We start from the raw sequence: 13,302 nt of genomic DNA on the forward strand, positions 1-13,302 counted from the left end.
ACTGGAGTTTAGAAGAATGAGGGGTGACTTGATTGAAGCATATAAGATCCTGAATGGTATTGACAAGGTGGATGTAGAAAGGATGTTTCCTCTTGTGAGTGAGTCTAGAACTAGGGGGCACTGTTTTAAAATTAGGGGTTTCCCTTTTCTTTCTCTCAGAGGGTTGTGTGACTTTGGAACTCTGCCTCAGAAGGCGGTGGAGGAGGGAAAATTGAATATTTTTAAGGCAGAGGTAGATAGATTCTTGTTAGGCAAGGGAGTCAAAGATTACCGGGGGTAGATGGGAATATGGAACTCGAAACGGAAACAGATCATATATGATCTTGATGAATGGTGTTGCCGGCTCGAGGGACCGAATGGCCTACTTCTGCTCCTATATCTTATGTTTATATGTATGTTTGTATGCTTCTGCCATCCTTTTAGATCTAGATCGTAACAAATTGTTGCATCTACCAGTAAATAGTTGATAGGATGGAGCAGCCGAAATACCTTAAAGTGCATTACAATTAACTTTGCAAAACACCTGATTCCTGGAAAAGTATCACAGTGTTTATATAGAGTGCCTGTTTGTACAACATGATTTAATAGCACAGTCTTAAAGAGACTGCTGGCGGCCAGCACCAAAATAGAGGCATGCTTGGAAAATACTTGCTTTACACACCCAAACTAAAGACCGTTGCCCTAACCCCCATTTTCGCCCCTGCCCAATTGCTTTCAATCCTCCCAGGATCTATCCGAAGGTCACTGCCAGGATCGTTTTCCAGCAAAGCTGCCTGGCAGCCACAATGGGCTTCTGCAGTTTGTCGGTCCAATTTCAATAAGGACAGATCCAATGCTGTTCTGGTGTGGGAACCATTCCTGGTGCTTTGTTCATACTGGCAGGACTGCACTGACCAACCTCTCGCCTACAGGCCCCTCAGCGCTGAGTTAATACCGTGACAAATTCAAAGAGGGAAAATCTCCACAAAATGCAAAACCTTCATTTTAATTTAACTAATTTACAGGGATGGTATTTCTCTTTAGAAAAACATTTTGAGAGTTTAATTTTCTAGTGAACACGGTTAGATAAAACAGCTTTAAGCACTCCTTTAACATAGTTATGAATCCATTTCGTGGTCCAATGATTTCCTTCTTCCACAATATAAACCATGCACAAAATAATTTCACTTACACATCAGTCCTGCCAACAGTCCAAGCACTGGGTATGATTCCTGTGCCAGAACAGGTAGGCCTGAGGCCCAATCAAAGTGATTCATTTTGGTAGGAAGAACGCAGAGACACAATATAAAAAAAGGGTACAATTCTGAAGCGGATGCAGGAGCAGAGGGACTTGGGTGTATATGTGCATAAGTCACTGAAGGTGCCAGGGCAGGTTGAGAAAGCAGTTAATATCAAAGTCCTCCATCAGCAAACTGCAAATGCATACCCATTGATTAGGATTCATGATGAGAGCCTGGGAAACGTGGAACACTTCCAATGCCTTGGAAGTCATCTTTCACAGAAGGCTGACATTGCCGAAGAAATCCAGCATCTGCTGGTTGGCCGAGGAAGTGAGTGTTTGAAGATCGGGACATCAAAACTGAAACAAAGCTCATGGTCTACCATGTGGTCATATTCCTTCCTTCCTGCACGGGGTTGAAACATGGGCAACATACAGGAGGCACCTCAAAGCACTGGAGTCATATCATCAATGCTGCCTGCGTAAGATCTTAAATATTACACAGGAGGACAGATGTACCAACATCAGTATCCTCTCACATGCAGGCACCACAGACATTGAGGCTACGATCATCCACCATCAGCTTTGTTGGGTTGGTCATATAGCTTGGATATCAGATACCAGGCTCCCAAGGCAGGTCTTCTTCTCCCAGCTCATGTCAGGGCAGATGCACCAGAGGACGACAGAAGAAGCGCTTCATGGATGTGCTGAAAGCCAATATGAAGAAATGCAACATTGACATCAGCTCCTGGGAAACCATCGCCTTGGATTGAACCAGATGGCGGCAGAGTCTGTGGGAAGGATCCCAGTATTTTGAGACACAACAACAACAAAATGAAGAGGAAAAATGAGAGTGACAAAAAGAACACGCCATGCCCCAAACTGATAATACATAATCAGACATCCCACATGACAATAAGTGTCCTAAATGCCATAAAGGCTGCAGATGCCGAATCGGCCTCATCAGTCATCTTTGGGCTCAGTGGAAGACAATCATCCTCGCTGGCGAGGGATAGCCAATAACCCTAGGCTTTATTAATAGGGGCATAAAGTACAAGAACAAGGAGGTTATGTTGAACTTGAATAAGACACCAGCTCGGCCTCAGCTGGAGTATTGCATCCAGTTCTGGTCACCGTACTTTAAGAAAGATGTGAAGACATTGGGGAGAGGGCAGAAAAGATTCATGAGAATAGTTCCAGGGATGAGAAACCAGTTATGAGTATAGATCGGAGACGTTGGGACTGTTTTCCTTGGAGAAGAAAGGGCTGAGAGGAGATTTGATAGAGGCATTCAAAATCATGAGGGGTTTAGACAGAGTAGTTAGGGAGAAATTGTTCCCACTCATGAAAGGATCAAGACCAAGAGGGCACAGATTTAAAGTGGTTGGCAAAAGAAGCAAAAGAGACATGAGGCAAAATTTTTTCACACAGCGAGTGATTAAGGTCTGGAATGCACTGCCTGAGAGGGTGGTGGAGGCTGGCTCAATCAAGCACTCAAAAGGGAAATAGACTTATCTGAAAAAGAAGAATGTGCAGGGTTACAGGGAGAAGGCGGGAGAATGGCATTAGGTGAAATGTTCATTTGGAGAGCCAGTGTAGACACGATGGGCCGAATGGCCTTCTGTGCTGTTACAATTCTGTGAATCATGCAATTTTTCCCATGTAGCTTTAATGTTAACCTGAATGAGCAGATAGTACCTTAACTCCTCATTGGTAGAATGAAACCTCTGGCTTCCCACTGCCACCCGCCCCCAACTTCCTACCTGGCGCAGGAACAAAGTCAGCTGTTGGAATTTAAAGGGAGCCCAGGAGTTAAAATGGCCTGGTAGTCACTTCAACGAGCAACAAGTCAGTTTCCATCTCACCACACCACCCACCCATCCAAAACCTGCCTGAAGTTAAAATTGAGGCCAATGCCTGAACATAAACATTTTTGTCCCTAAAAGCAGGCCATCACTTTAACACTTAAATTGCCTAAACTATCCAATTAAATATTTTTTTAATTAGGATGCTTCCTTCCTGTCTATAACCCCATGTTCGCATATTTAGGATTTGTCCTTTTGATTCTTCCACTACCCTTCCCTCGCTGTTATTATTTCTTTTAGATCAAATGTAGACTGTGCTTGGTTTATTTACACAACTACCATTTACTTTGTAACAGACATTGCAGCCTTCTGTCTAAAATATTTAACTTGTCTTGCTTTCTGTCTACTTTGTCCTTTGCCAAAGTGAAAGCTTCAGAAATTTCCACTTTCTCTGCTGCTGCACTGGGTTTAGTTACAGATCTTAACCTCCTCTGTTTTTGTTACAAGAACCACAAGGTTAAAAGAGTTATTTCCAAGTGTGCCTGCAACAAACAGCTTCTCAGAGCAAATGTTTGTCAATATAAATTTGTACTTTCAGCCTCTGTGCTCTCTTTACTATTAATGCTGTTCCAGCAGTTTTAGTAAAGCAAGCTAGGGCCATTCTCAATGTCCCACACTTGTGCATCGCATTCTTTTGTTAAAAAAGAAATGGCAAGAGAGATTTAGGGGACCACTACTTCAGCCTTTGATCGGCAGATGAACACTAGATCTTTTCTTAGGCCTCAAACTTTTTTAGGCCAGACAATGAGAGCCTTGGCCTTAGAAGCTGGGCAGATTTCTTTCAGAACAAAGTCTTTGCTTGCCTCTCAGTATGACAGCCTGGGAATCGACCCAGCTCAGCGGGGAGTTTAGATACCCACTCTGCCCTTTGATCTTTCCATTTGAACAAATGCCAAACCTTTAGGTCACAGAGTTTCAAATCATGTACACTACAGGCAAAAGGAAAGGAGGTCAATGACAAAATGGTGGGGGTGGATGGGGGTGGGGTGAACAATTTGGAGAAACCTCCCTTCGCTCCCTCTGCCCAGTTTCACATGACTTCCTTTGCATTGTGCAAAGCATTACCCATGCTTTGAAATGCCATTTGACATTGTACAGTACAATGAGGTAAATAAATGACACTCTGTGTGCCACTTAAAAATAAAGCCAACTCCAATCTTCAAAACTATTTTCAGGAGCAAGAAGTATGAGAATCTCAAGACGCTGACTCATTTTCCAGACAAGTATAATGCTGGGCACATTTCTTTACTGTTCTTATAAAGTCACAGCCTCAACAATGTTGCACTTTCTCTTCTGCCTAGGCAATGCTATGCAGAGAATGGATGAACTCGATGATTGTTTACAGACCCGTCCTTGCACTGTATTTGCCGCTGCTTCTGTTCACAGCCCCAGCTCAGCATGCATTGATTCTCAGTAGGTATGGCCCGGGTCAACTGAAAGCTTCACGCCCGCCTGTCAGTTTTTTTTTCAGTAGATGGTGCAGGTGCAGACTCAATCTGACATGAAAATAGTAAATGTTGGAAATAGAAATAAAGGAAGACACTGCATTTATACGGCTCCTTTCATTCCCTCAAGATGCCCCAAAGTGCTTTATAGCCAATGAAGTGTAGTCACTGTTGGGAAACGCGGATCCCACAAACAGCGATTTGATAGTGACCAGTTAAACTGTTTTAGTATTGTTGGTTGATTGATAAAAATTGGGAAGTACACTATGAGAACCACTTATCACTGAGGGTTGCTTTCCTGTCGATGGGCTGTAAGATCCTTTTTCTGAGTCAGCATTTTAGAAAGTGCTACCAACCAGCTGCCATGTTATGCACAGTCCATCAGTCACTATCTGAAGCAGAAAGAAGGGTTATGTATCAGGTGGGCTCTTCATCAGAATCTGATTGGACCTGGTAAAGTGAGTACCCAGAACATGCCACCCTCGTTTTTTGTTCTGTTTATCCCTTTGGGGGGGACCGACCTCCGGGCACCACTCCTTCATTTGTGGTTGGACCCTGGTCGCCATAAGCTTTCTGGGCTCTGATGTGAAATACAGAGCACAGACTGATAGACGTGCTCATCTTGTTGCTACAGCTGGTCACAGAGCCGCCTGCCTCTGGTCGGCTCCAGTCCACCAATGCAGGTTTTCTGGGTCAGGTTCTGCTTGACCCGCTGTGCTTTTTTGCACTTACCATCGTGCTGCATTCTGATTGGAAGCAAAGACTGCATTAATAGATCTTTTTATATATAAGTGCACATCTGTTAGTGGAAAGTAGTCTACTTGAAACCCATTGCCCACATTTCTGGTTCTTTGAAAAGACTTCCAAGACAGGCCAAGTAAAAGGAGCTGAAAGATAATTGACACAGCATGATGATCCTATACTTAAATGTCACATGGTCTGTCTTGTAACTATCTCCCCTCGTTCAATACCCTCAGACCTTTCTGTTACGCAGCCATTTTTCTTTTATCAGCAAAAACCTTTTCTTTGTTATTATTAATTACACTCAACCATTATCTGCAGCGCACAGTCTTTATTTTGGAATGAACTGACTCAGTGATCACTATGGCAGTGCAAATAACCATGGCCCATTCAGCAAAGAGCACAATCTGCTTTTAACACATTCCCTTTCTGGCTGTCTCTTGAATGCGAGTGCCTACAGTCTCCAGGGCAACAGCACCAGCACCAGCACCACACACACACACATGCTAGGAAATAACAAAAAAAGCCATTGACTCTCACCTTTGGCCATCCTATTCAGAACCATGTCAATCAGAATATAGGTCCCACATCTTCCAGCGCCATCACTGTCAACAATAAGAGAGAGAAGATTGGAAAAAAAATAATCACTATCAGCACTGTGCCATTCAGACCCATAAGACAGCTGCTGTCACCTCTTTCACGTTTAACTCATACGGCGGTGGGGGTGGGGTGGAATATCTGTCAGACTCTCAATCAGCTGTTCACCAGGGAACCACTGACGTTCCACAGTAGAGGGGGGCGGTCTGTGAAAATGGCTCCCCCTCCCCTGCCCTATTTTTTTAATTAGAAAAAACTCACAAGGAAAATGTACTTGCCTGCAGTGAACAATTATCGGACATGAGCGTCCCCTGTAGCACTTGTTTACCTTTCTGTAATAAAGCAGAAGAAATTCAATTCAAACACGCAACCCATACAGCCTGTATAAGTGACTGCCTGTGCAGTCATTGTAAATCTGGAATATTAACACTAAGCGACGTTAAAGCTCATCACCGGCAAACAACTGAATTGCACCTGTTAAGACTTTTTTTTCTGTGCGTATACATTTTTGTACAGAAAAGCACTTTGTCCTTACCCTAGCAAAGTAACAGATTAAAAAAAAAACACAGCAATTAGTGATACCAACCAGCATTCAGCTCAAGAGAGAAACCATCATGCAAACCATTAGCAAGCAAAAGTCAAAGGTGGTTAGAGGCCAAGGCAAGGGTTTTTTTTCCGCATTGTTCCCTGCTGCAGAGTCACAGTTTCCAATGATCACTTTTGTGACTATGCAACTGGGCTCATATTACTAGCTGCAACATCACAAAAATGACACTGGCAACTGTTAATGAGCTGGCAACATAAGAGTTTGTCCATTTACAGAGCGAGCACTGTTAGTAAATTCTGTGGCACACAGCAAGAAAATATATCAGGCTAGGGTAATATTTAGCATAATTTCAAATTTAAAAGAGTACTTCACACATTGATGTTAATTTTTGCTCTGTTTTTGTCTCACAATCTCCTTTAAAGTGTAAATTTGTTCCCTCTGGGCACAAGGAATAAATTAATTAGACATATCAACTGTATATCTGTCTGCAGTCAGAAAACGCTGCCCCATTGTGTCCACTGGGCTTCTTCTAATGCTACTTCTTATTTGACAATCACGGACCACTAGCAACCAAAGCCGGTTCAACCAACGTGTAAAGCCAAATGTTTCATCACGCTGACACTCAATGTTTTCAGGGTTACCGGGAAAATACCGACTGAGGGTCCACATTTCTCTAGTGACATTAGTAATGACCGAGAGCTCCCTAGAATTGATAAGATGTGTCAGAGGAAGCTAAAAAGAAGCATTTAATGAAATTATTTTGCTCCCGTCCAGCTGCTGTACCTGCGGAAGTCCAAGAGGGACCGGGTGGACGAGGGAACAGCCTGGTCAAACCAGCTCAGGAAGTGGAATTGCGTCACTGTGCGGGTCTCGTTCGTCTGGAGGTTTTTGAGGTAAAAGCTGCGTACCAGGAAGTCTTCACACCAGATGTGCTCTGAGACGAGGTTAACCTGACGTTAAAATAAAATTCAAATAAAGGGGTTATCAGATAGAGCCTACAGCACAGAAAAGAAGCCATTTGGCCTAATTGGTACATGCAGATGCTCACTGTCTATACAGGCCTCCTCCCACTCTATATCATCTCACCATGTCAACATATCCTTCCACTCCTTTCTTTCTTCTGCATTTATCTAGCTTCCCCTGAAATACATCTATGCTATTTGCCTCAATTGCTTCTAGTGGTAGCGAGTTCCACAATGTAACTACTTGCTGAGTAAAGAAGCTTCTCTTGAAATCATTAATGGATTTATTAGTGATTATCTTATATTAACGTCCTCTGGAACTGGGCTCCCCTACACGTGCAAACATCTCCTCTGTCTGTGGTGATTTCTGCCTTACATCAAATTAGGCTCGTAATAAGGCTTTATTTGAGATGATAGGGTCTAGCATTCACCTTGATTCAGGCTTCAGAGCCAGACCAATTGGCCCATGCCATTGCTTATGCTCCACATGAGCCTCCTCCCACCTCAATTCCTCTAACTCTAGCAGCATATATAACCGAGAAATGGAATAGGGGCTTGCTCCATCACACCACACACCAACCTGGAATTGCAGTGCTTTCTGCAATAACGCAACTTCCCCTCTCTGGGGTGGGGTTTTATCTTCTCCAAGTTTGATTAGCTTATTAATATAAATGATCTGTGTACCCGCCTTACACGTTTACAATTACAGACACAGCACAGCTTTCAGAAAAATCATAAGACTGATGTTTCCTTCTATGGTTTAACAGCAGCCTTGATGGAACTCTGACGTCATTGGTGGACAGCACTCAAATGGGGACTTCCTACCTACCTACTGTGCTGTGCCTTGTTTACCTTTCTTCCTGCCACTACTCTAAATCAAGGCCACAGTTTGAAAATGAGAGGAAATTTGGTTCTACGTGTTACGTTTTAACTAGACACCCAATAGCACCTCACAAGAGTGATGAAAATATGGGTCTCCAATGCAAACAGGTCTCTGTATGTTGGATCTTTTATATTCAGATAAAGAATGTTATTGACAGCGGTAGTACCATTGTAGATAGGATCCTGCCAATGTAAGACCACCTTAAATGGGGTTGAACTCTGGGTCTGAATCCATACAGTACAGGTAATATGTACCTCACCCCCTACCTCCCACCGCCCCACACTCCTCTCCAACTACCTGCCAGCTCACTACCCATATTGCAGGTGGTGAGATTAACTGCAGAAGGTATGGAGCAGGGATACCAGTCCAGACGAAACTGGGATGCAGCCCAAGAGCAAAGTGGTACGAGCGTCAACAACATATGATGGAACAGAATGCAAAGAACAAGCTCATCTGGTATTCAAACTCACAACCAGTTGGCTGACAGTCAAGTGCTCACAGCTTGTGCCAAAGATGTGGCTGCTTGGCAGAAATAGGAAAGAATGGAAACACGTGGAAACAGCTTTGAGGAATGCCGTTTCACTGAAATGTTTGCATTAAGAGTTAAAGTCTCGAACAATGCCGTGCACTGCAGCCAATGCCTTCAAACCTGTTGTTTACATTGTATGGAATTGTTTGCAATGTATGTGAAATAAAATACCAGGTTTTGCTTTTACTGTTTGAAAGTGTAGTTAACGATTGTGTTTCTAATCACTGGAACCTTGCCTGGCTTATGTTCCATCCATTCTTCTTTTCCTACTGGAATCATACTTGGATGATAACATGGTATCAAACATCACGATTGTACCATATACATGGTACAAAGAGAGCGCTTTAAGTCCATGATATATATTGTTTGCAGTGGTAGCCATGGATAGGACACCAGAACAGTGGTAGTGCTTGAGGTCATGGCTGTGCACAAAAAAAACTGGCTAATTTAATGGGACTAATACAAAGTCATAAATGTGAAATTGTGAGGGCAATGATATGAAATTAAGAGGATGAAAAAGGGAGTCACTCAGTGAAAGTAAGTGAGAGAAGGAAAGGGAATACGCAAATGGGTCTCATAGAAGCTTAGGTTCTCTGAGAAGACTGGCATTAGGCCAGCTTGTTAAAATAATACTTCACAGATAGATGCTATCAACATGAATAACTTATAGTCCGAAAGGGACTGCAGTTCATAAAGTTGTTAAAAGGAAAAGCTGCACATTAAATCAGGCAGCAACAAAGTAAATAGCTCATTTTAAAATTTGTTGTTATGGATGCCTGAATCACTGACATAATAGTGGAAATACTGATCTTTATTGAATCATACAGTAAAAGCCATCGCTTTACCTCATAGATGTGGTAGAGGTTGGAACCCTCATCCGGCCAGTAGTGATAGCATTGCTTGACTCCATTTTCTGTCAAGGGTGTCAGCATGACGATAACAACACAGCCATTCTCCCAAACCATCTGAAGGGAAGAACAAGAGCCTGTAGTCACAGTGCAGTGAGCTAATTACTCTGTATATTTATTATCATTGAGTCACAATCAGAATTCATACATACCAAGAAAACATGAACCACCACTTAACTCTTGTTCATGCTTCACTTGCCACTTATCGACCGACACAGAAAATTGATGCTGCAGCTTCCACAGGATTTTTTTTTGTCTCCAAAGTCCCTACTTAGGCAGGAAACGGCCAGATACTTTGAACTCAGTCTAATTTTCAACAATGCCCTCATATGGTGCCAAAATAATGACATTAAGCTATGGAAACCATTATTTCTTCCTAATGCAATAATAATTTGTCTCTAAATGAGTTAGTTGTAGCAATCAATATAAAATTATGTAGCTTGTTATGACATTTGAATGTATTGTAGTTAAAAATAACACTTTTCTTTAAGAAAGGACATATCAGTTTCTACTAAATCTTAAGACTTAAGACTGACTCCCACCCGCTATGTAATGATGTCAAATGTGCACTCCCATTATATTTTACTTCCCATTAGATTGGTAGAGACCCAGTGAAACCATTATCAAAATGAGAAGAAATATATTTTTTATTGCAGTAATAAAAACACAATGATCGAGACCATAAAATAATCATTCAGCTGCCTCCTCTGTAGTCCAAATGAATGGAAACCTAAGCCACTCGTGTACCTTGTGGAGAGGAAGGCTTGGAAATGCTGAGTGCGGAGGTTGTGGAGAAGCCAGATCATCCTTCATAAAGTAGGGAGCCGGGATCAAAATGCTGCACAGTGAAAGGGGAGCAATTTTGAAGACCGAGCTACAAAATCCTGCTCGATAGTGGTGGGAGGGGAACCAGAATATTCCGCACCAAAGGCAGCGGATCCCTGAAATAGTGATTTCCCTGCTGGTTTGAGTGTTGGAAGAGAGAAAATTAGTGGGAGATGAGGTAGGAATCAAATGCTGTCAGGGCAGGGGTTTTGGGGGAACCTTTTGAAAGTGCTAACGCGAGATTGCAATTTCTCGCTTCAGTTCGAAGGAGGGGTATGGTGGAGGGGCGAAGGGGCGGGTGGGATATGCTGTTGGTAAAACTGATACATTCCGCAAACATAGCACTACTGGGCCCTAAGGGAATTCCCTCCCAAAACCTCTCTACCTTGACCTCACTTTCCCTCCTTAAGGTGCTCCTTAAAACCTAACTCTTTGACTGAACTTTTGGTCATCTGAGCTAATGTCTTGTGTGGCTTGGTGTTATATTTTGTTTTAAGATGTCTCTGTGAAGTGCCTTGGGATGTTTAATTATGTTGAAGGTGTTATTTAAGTTGTTGTAAACCTCCATCTGCAGGATTAGGTGGTTGAGAGCAAAGGATTTCTATCTGTGGTGCAATGAATAATTGATTGCACCGCATATCTTTTCTCAGGGATCTGGGGTTTGTTACTGATAGGGAACTGAATGGATTTGTCTGCTACCACTGGCCGCTCTCCATTTGCCTACAGGAGCTGCATTTTATCTAAAGTTTGTACGAAGTGCCCTTTCATACAGTTAATTCGCTGCATCAGGCCAATGAGGGAATGACACAAAAATGCGAATTCCATTCTAATCATTGAAATGAATGCACAAACTACTTGTGGCAACGATGGTGGAATTCATGGTCAGTGCAGTGCACTGCTGTGTTAAGCCAGGCCAGCCCAACTGTACTCAATGAGTTACATTAACTGATTCTACCAGCTCCACCGATAGGCACTACTCTTTCGGAGTCCCGCAACCACTCAGTATTTTAAATATGCAGCAGGAAGCACTTAAAGATATTCCTACCTACCATGAGAAATGAGTAACAAGTCACTCATTAAGTCTCAACAACTATGACGTTTAGTGTTGCCGAGTAAATGTGAACGGGATATTCCATACATCGAAAAGCTTCACCAACTACATTCCATTTGTTGTGCTGCTAGAAGTAAGAAAGTTAGTAAACCCTTCAAAATCTTTTTGTATCCATTCCCTTACATCTTAGTACAATCTCAAAATGCAATTTCTTCTTTGCTCTTTCATACAGTAGAACCATAGATAATTTTGCACCAAAGGAGGCCATTCAGCCCATTGTGTATGTACAGCTACTCCGTACTGTACCAGATCCAAGAACTCGAATATTATTTGTCTGATCATTTCCACATTCAAACACTGCAGATATACAACAAAGCAGAGCTTAACTCGGTTAGGTTTTATTTTAAGAGCTGATATTGAATTTACCGGTGCTTGTGTTTCCTGTGAAGGTAGGAAGTCTGTCCCAGGAGAGAACTAAGCGTTTCTCAAAAATTTCACAGGTTGTGATTTATCTTCAAATCAAATGGCAAATTAAGCAATGTTCAATGATCATAAATGAAATTATAGCCAACATAAGCTATCAGATAAAATTATTCCCTACTATTGCAGCATTTTACCAAGTTCCCGTCCCTTCAGCTCTTCCGAGTTTTATCTTGAAGTGTAAATGATGCTTGGACAGATCTCTTACCTGCCAGAAATCTGCGACGGTGGCAGGAAGTGGACCTTGAGCAGCAATGTATGCAGGGTTCCTGGGGTCATGGTCCATCTAAATGGAGAGAAATGAGAGATATGGGGTTATCCTGGAGGTTTATGAACTTGCTAACAGTGTGATCCATCATGACAATACAATTCATTATAGTTCAGCACATTCACTTCTGCAGTCCACAGTCACGATCACAGGCAGATCGATCACTATTGCGGGGGGGCTGGGGCGGTTTAACACCTCAAAACAAAGTTAAAAATTAAGAAATTAGGAATAGGAAATTGGAGACTTGTGTAATAAAAGAGAAAAAAATAATTCCATTCATAGAGCACCTTTCAGGACCTCAGGATGTCCCAAAGTGCAATGCAACCAATTAAGTGCTTTTAAAGGGTAGCCACTATTGTAACATAGGAAATGTGGAAGCCAAGTTATGTGCAGCAATGTGATAATGGCCTGAATTTTCCCGTCGGCGATTTGGGGGCGGGGCCCGCTCGCCGACTGGAAAATGACGCGGGATGACATCGGGAGGAACCCCCGACATCATCCCGGTCCCTTTAAATTTTTAGGAAGGCGGCCGGACAGCGAAATCAGCTGTCGCCCGCCGACCTGTCAATGGTCAATTGAGGCCATTGACAGGATAATTAAGATAATTAAAGACCTGCCTGTCCAAGCTTAAGGCTGGCGGGCAGGCCAGGAGCCCCAGCAGGCTCCTGGTAATACATGAAACCTCATCCACTGGTGCGATGAGGTTTCATGTCTGTTTTTAAAAAGTTTAATAAATATTATGTGTATATTATTAACACGTCCCATTTCGTGTGATGTTGTCACATGCGGGGGACATGTTAATAATTTTTTAATTTTTCTATTTTTAAAGTTTTTTGCACTGTCAGTAATCTCCCTGAGACAGGACTTTGTCTCAGGGAGCAGTGCGCTCTTTCGCATGCATGCGTGAAAGAGCGCACTTTGACAGATGGGGAATCTCCCCTCACGCCCCGTACAGGAAGCGCATAGCGCTTTCTGTCCAGCA

At 42.7% G+C, this 13,302-nt stretch overlaps 1 protein-coding gene and 1 long non-coding RNA gene across 3 annotated transcripts in view; one reads left to right on the forward strand and one right to left on the reverse strand.

Annotated features, from left to right (window-relative positions):
• The window catches only part of LOC144676939 (uncharacterized), a 191,670-nt gene that overhangs the window by 70,128 nt on the left and 108,240 nt on the right, over positions 1-13,302 (forward strand). The window contains exon 2 of the long non-coding RNA XR_013575456.1: positions 7,189-7,307. This is a non-coding gene — a long non-coding RNA (uncharacterized LOC144676939). The remainder of the gene's footprint in view (positions 1-7,188; positions 7,308-13,302) is intronic.
• The window catches only part of ptprn2 (protein tyrosine phosphatase receptor type N2), a 1,029,555-nt gene that overhangs the window by 33,562 nt on the left and 982,691 nt on the right, over positions 1-13,302 (reverse strand). For both annotated transcript variants that reach the window (XM_078537232.1, XM_078537231.1), the window contains exons 17-21: positions 12,261-12,338; positions 9,634-9,753; positions 7,198-7,364; positions 6,146-6,199; positions 5,811-5,875 (exon numbers count right to left, since the gene is read on the reverse strand). In XM_078537232.1, coding sequence (XP_078393358.1) covers positions 5,811-5,875; positions 6,146-6,199; positions 7,198-7,364; positions 9,634-9,753; positions 12,261-12,338 — 484 coding nt within the window. The remainder of the gene's footprint in view (positions 1-5,810; positions 5,876-6,145; positions 6,200-7,197; positions 7,365-9,633; positions 9,754-12,260; positions 12,339-13,302) is intronic.

Source organism: Cetorhinus maximus, chromosome 3 (assembly GCF_964194155.1).
Source record: "Cetorhinus maximus chromosome 3, sCetMax3.hap1.1, whole genome shotgun sequence".
NCBI lineage: Eukaryota > Metazoa > Chordata > Chondrichthyes > Lamniformes > Cetorhinidae > Cetorhinus > Cetorhinus maximus.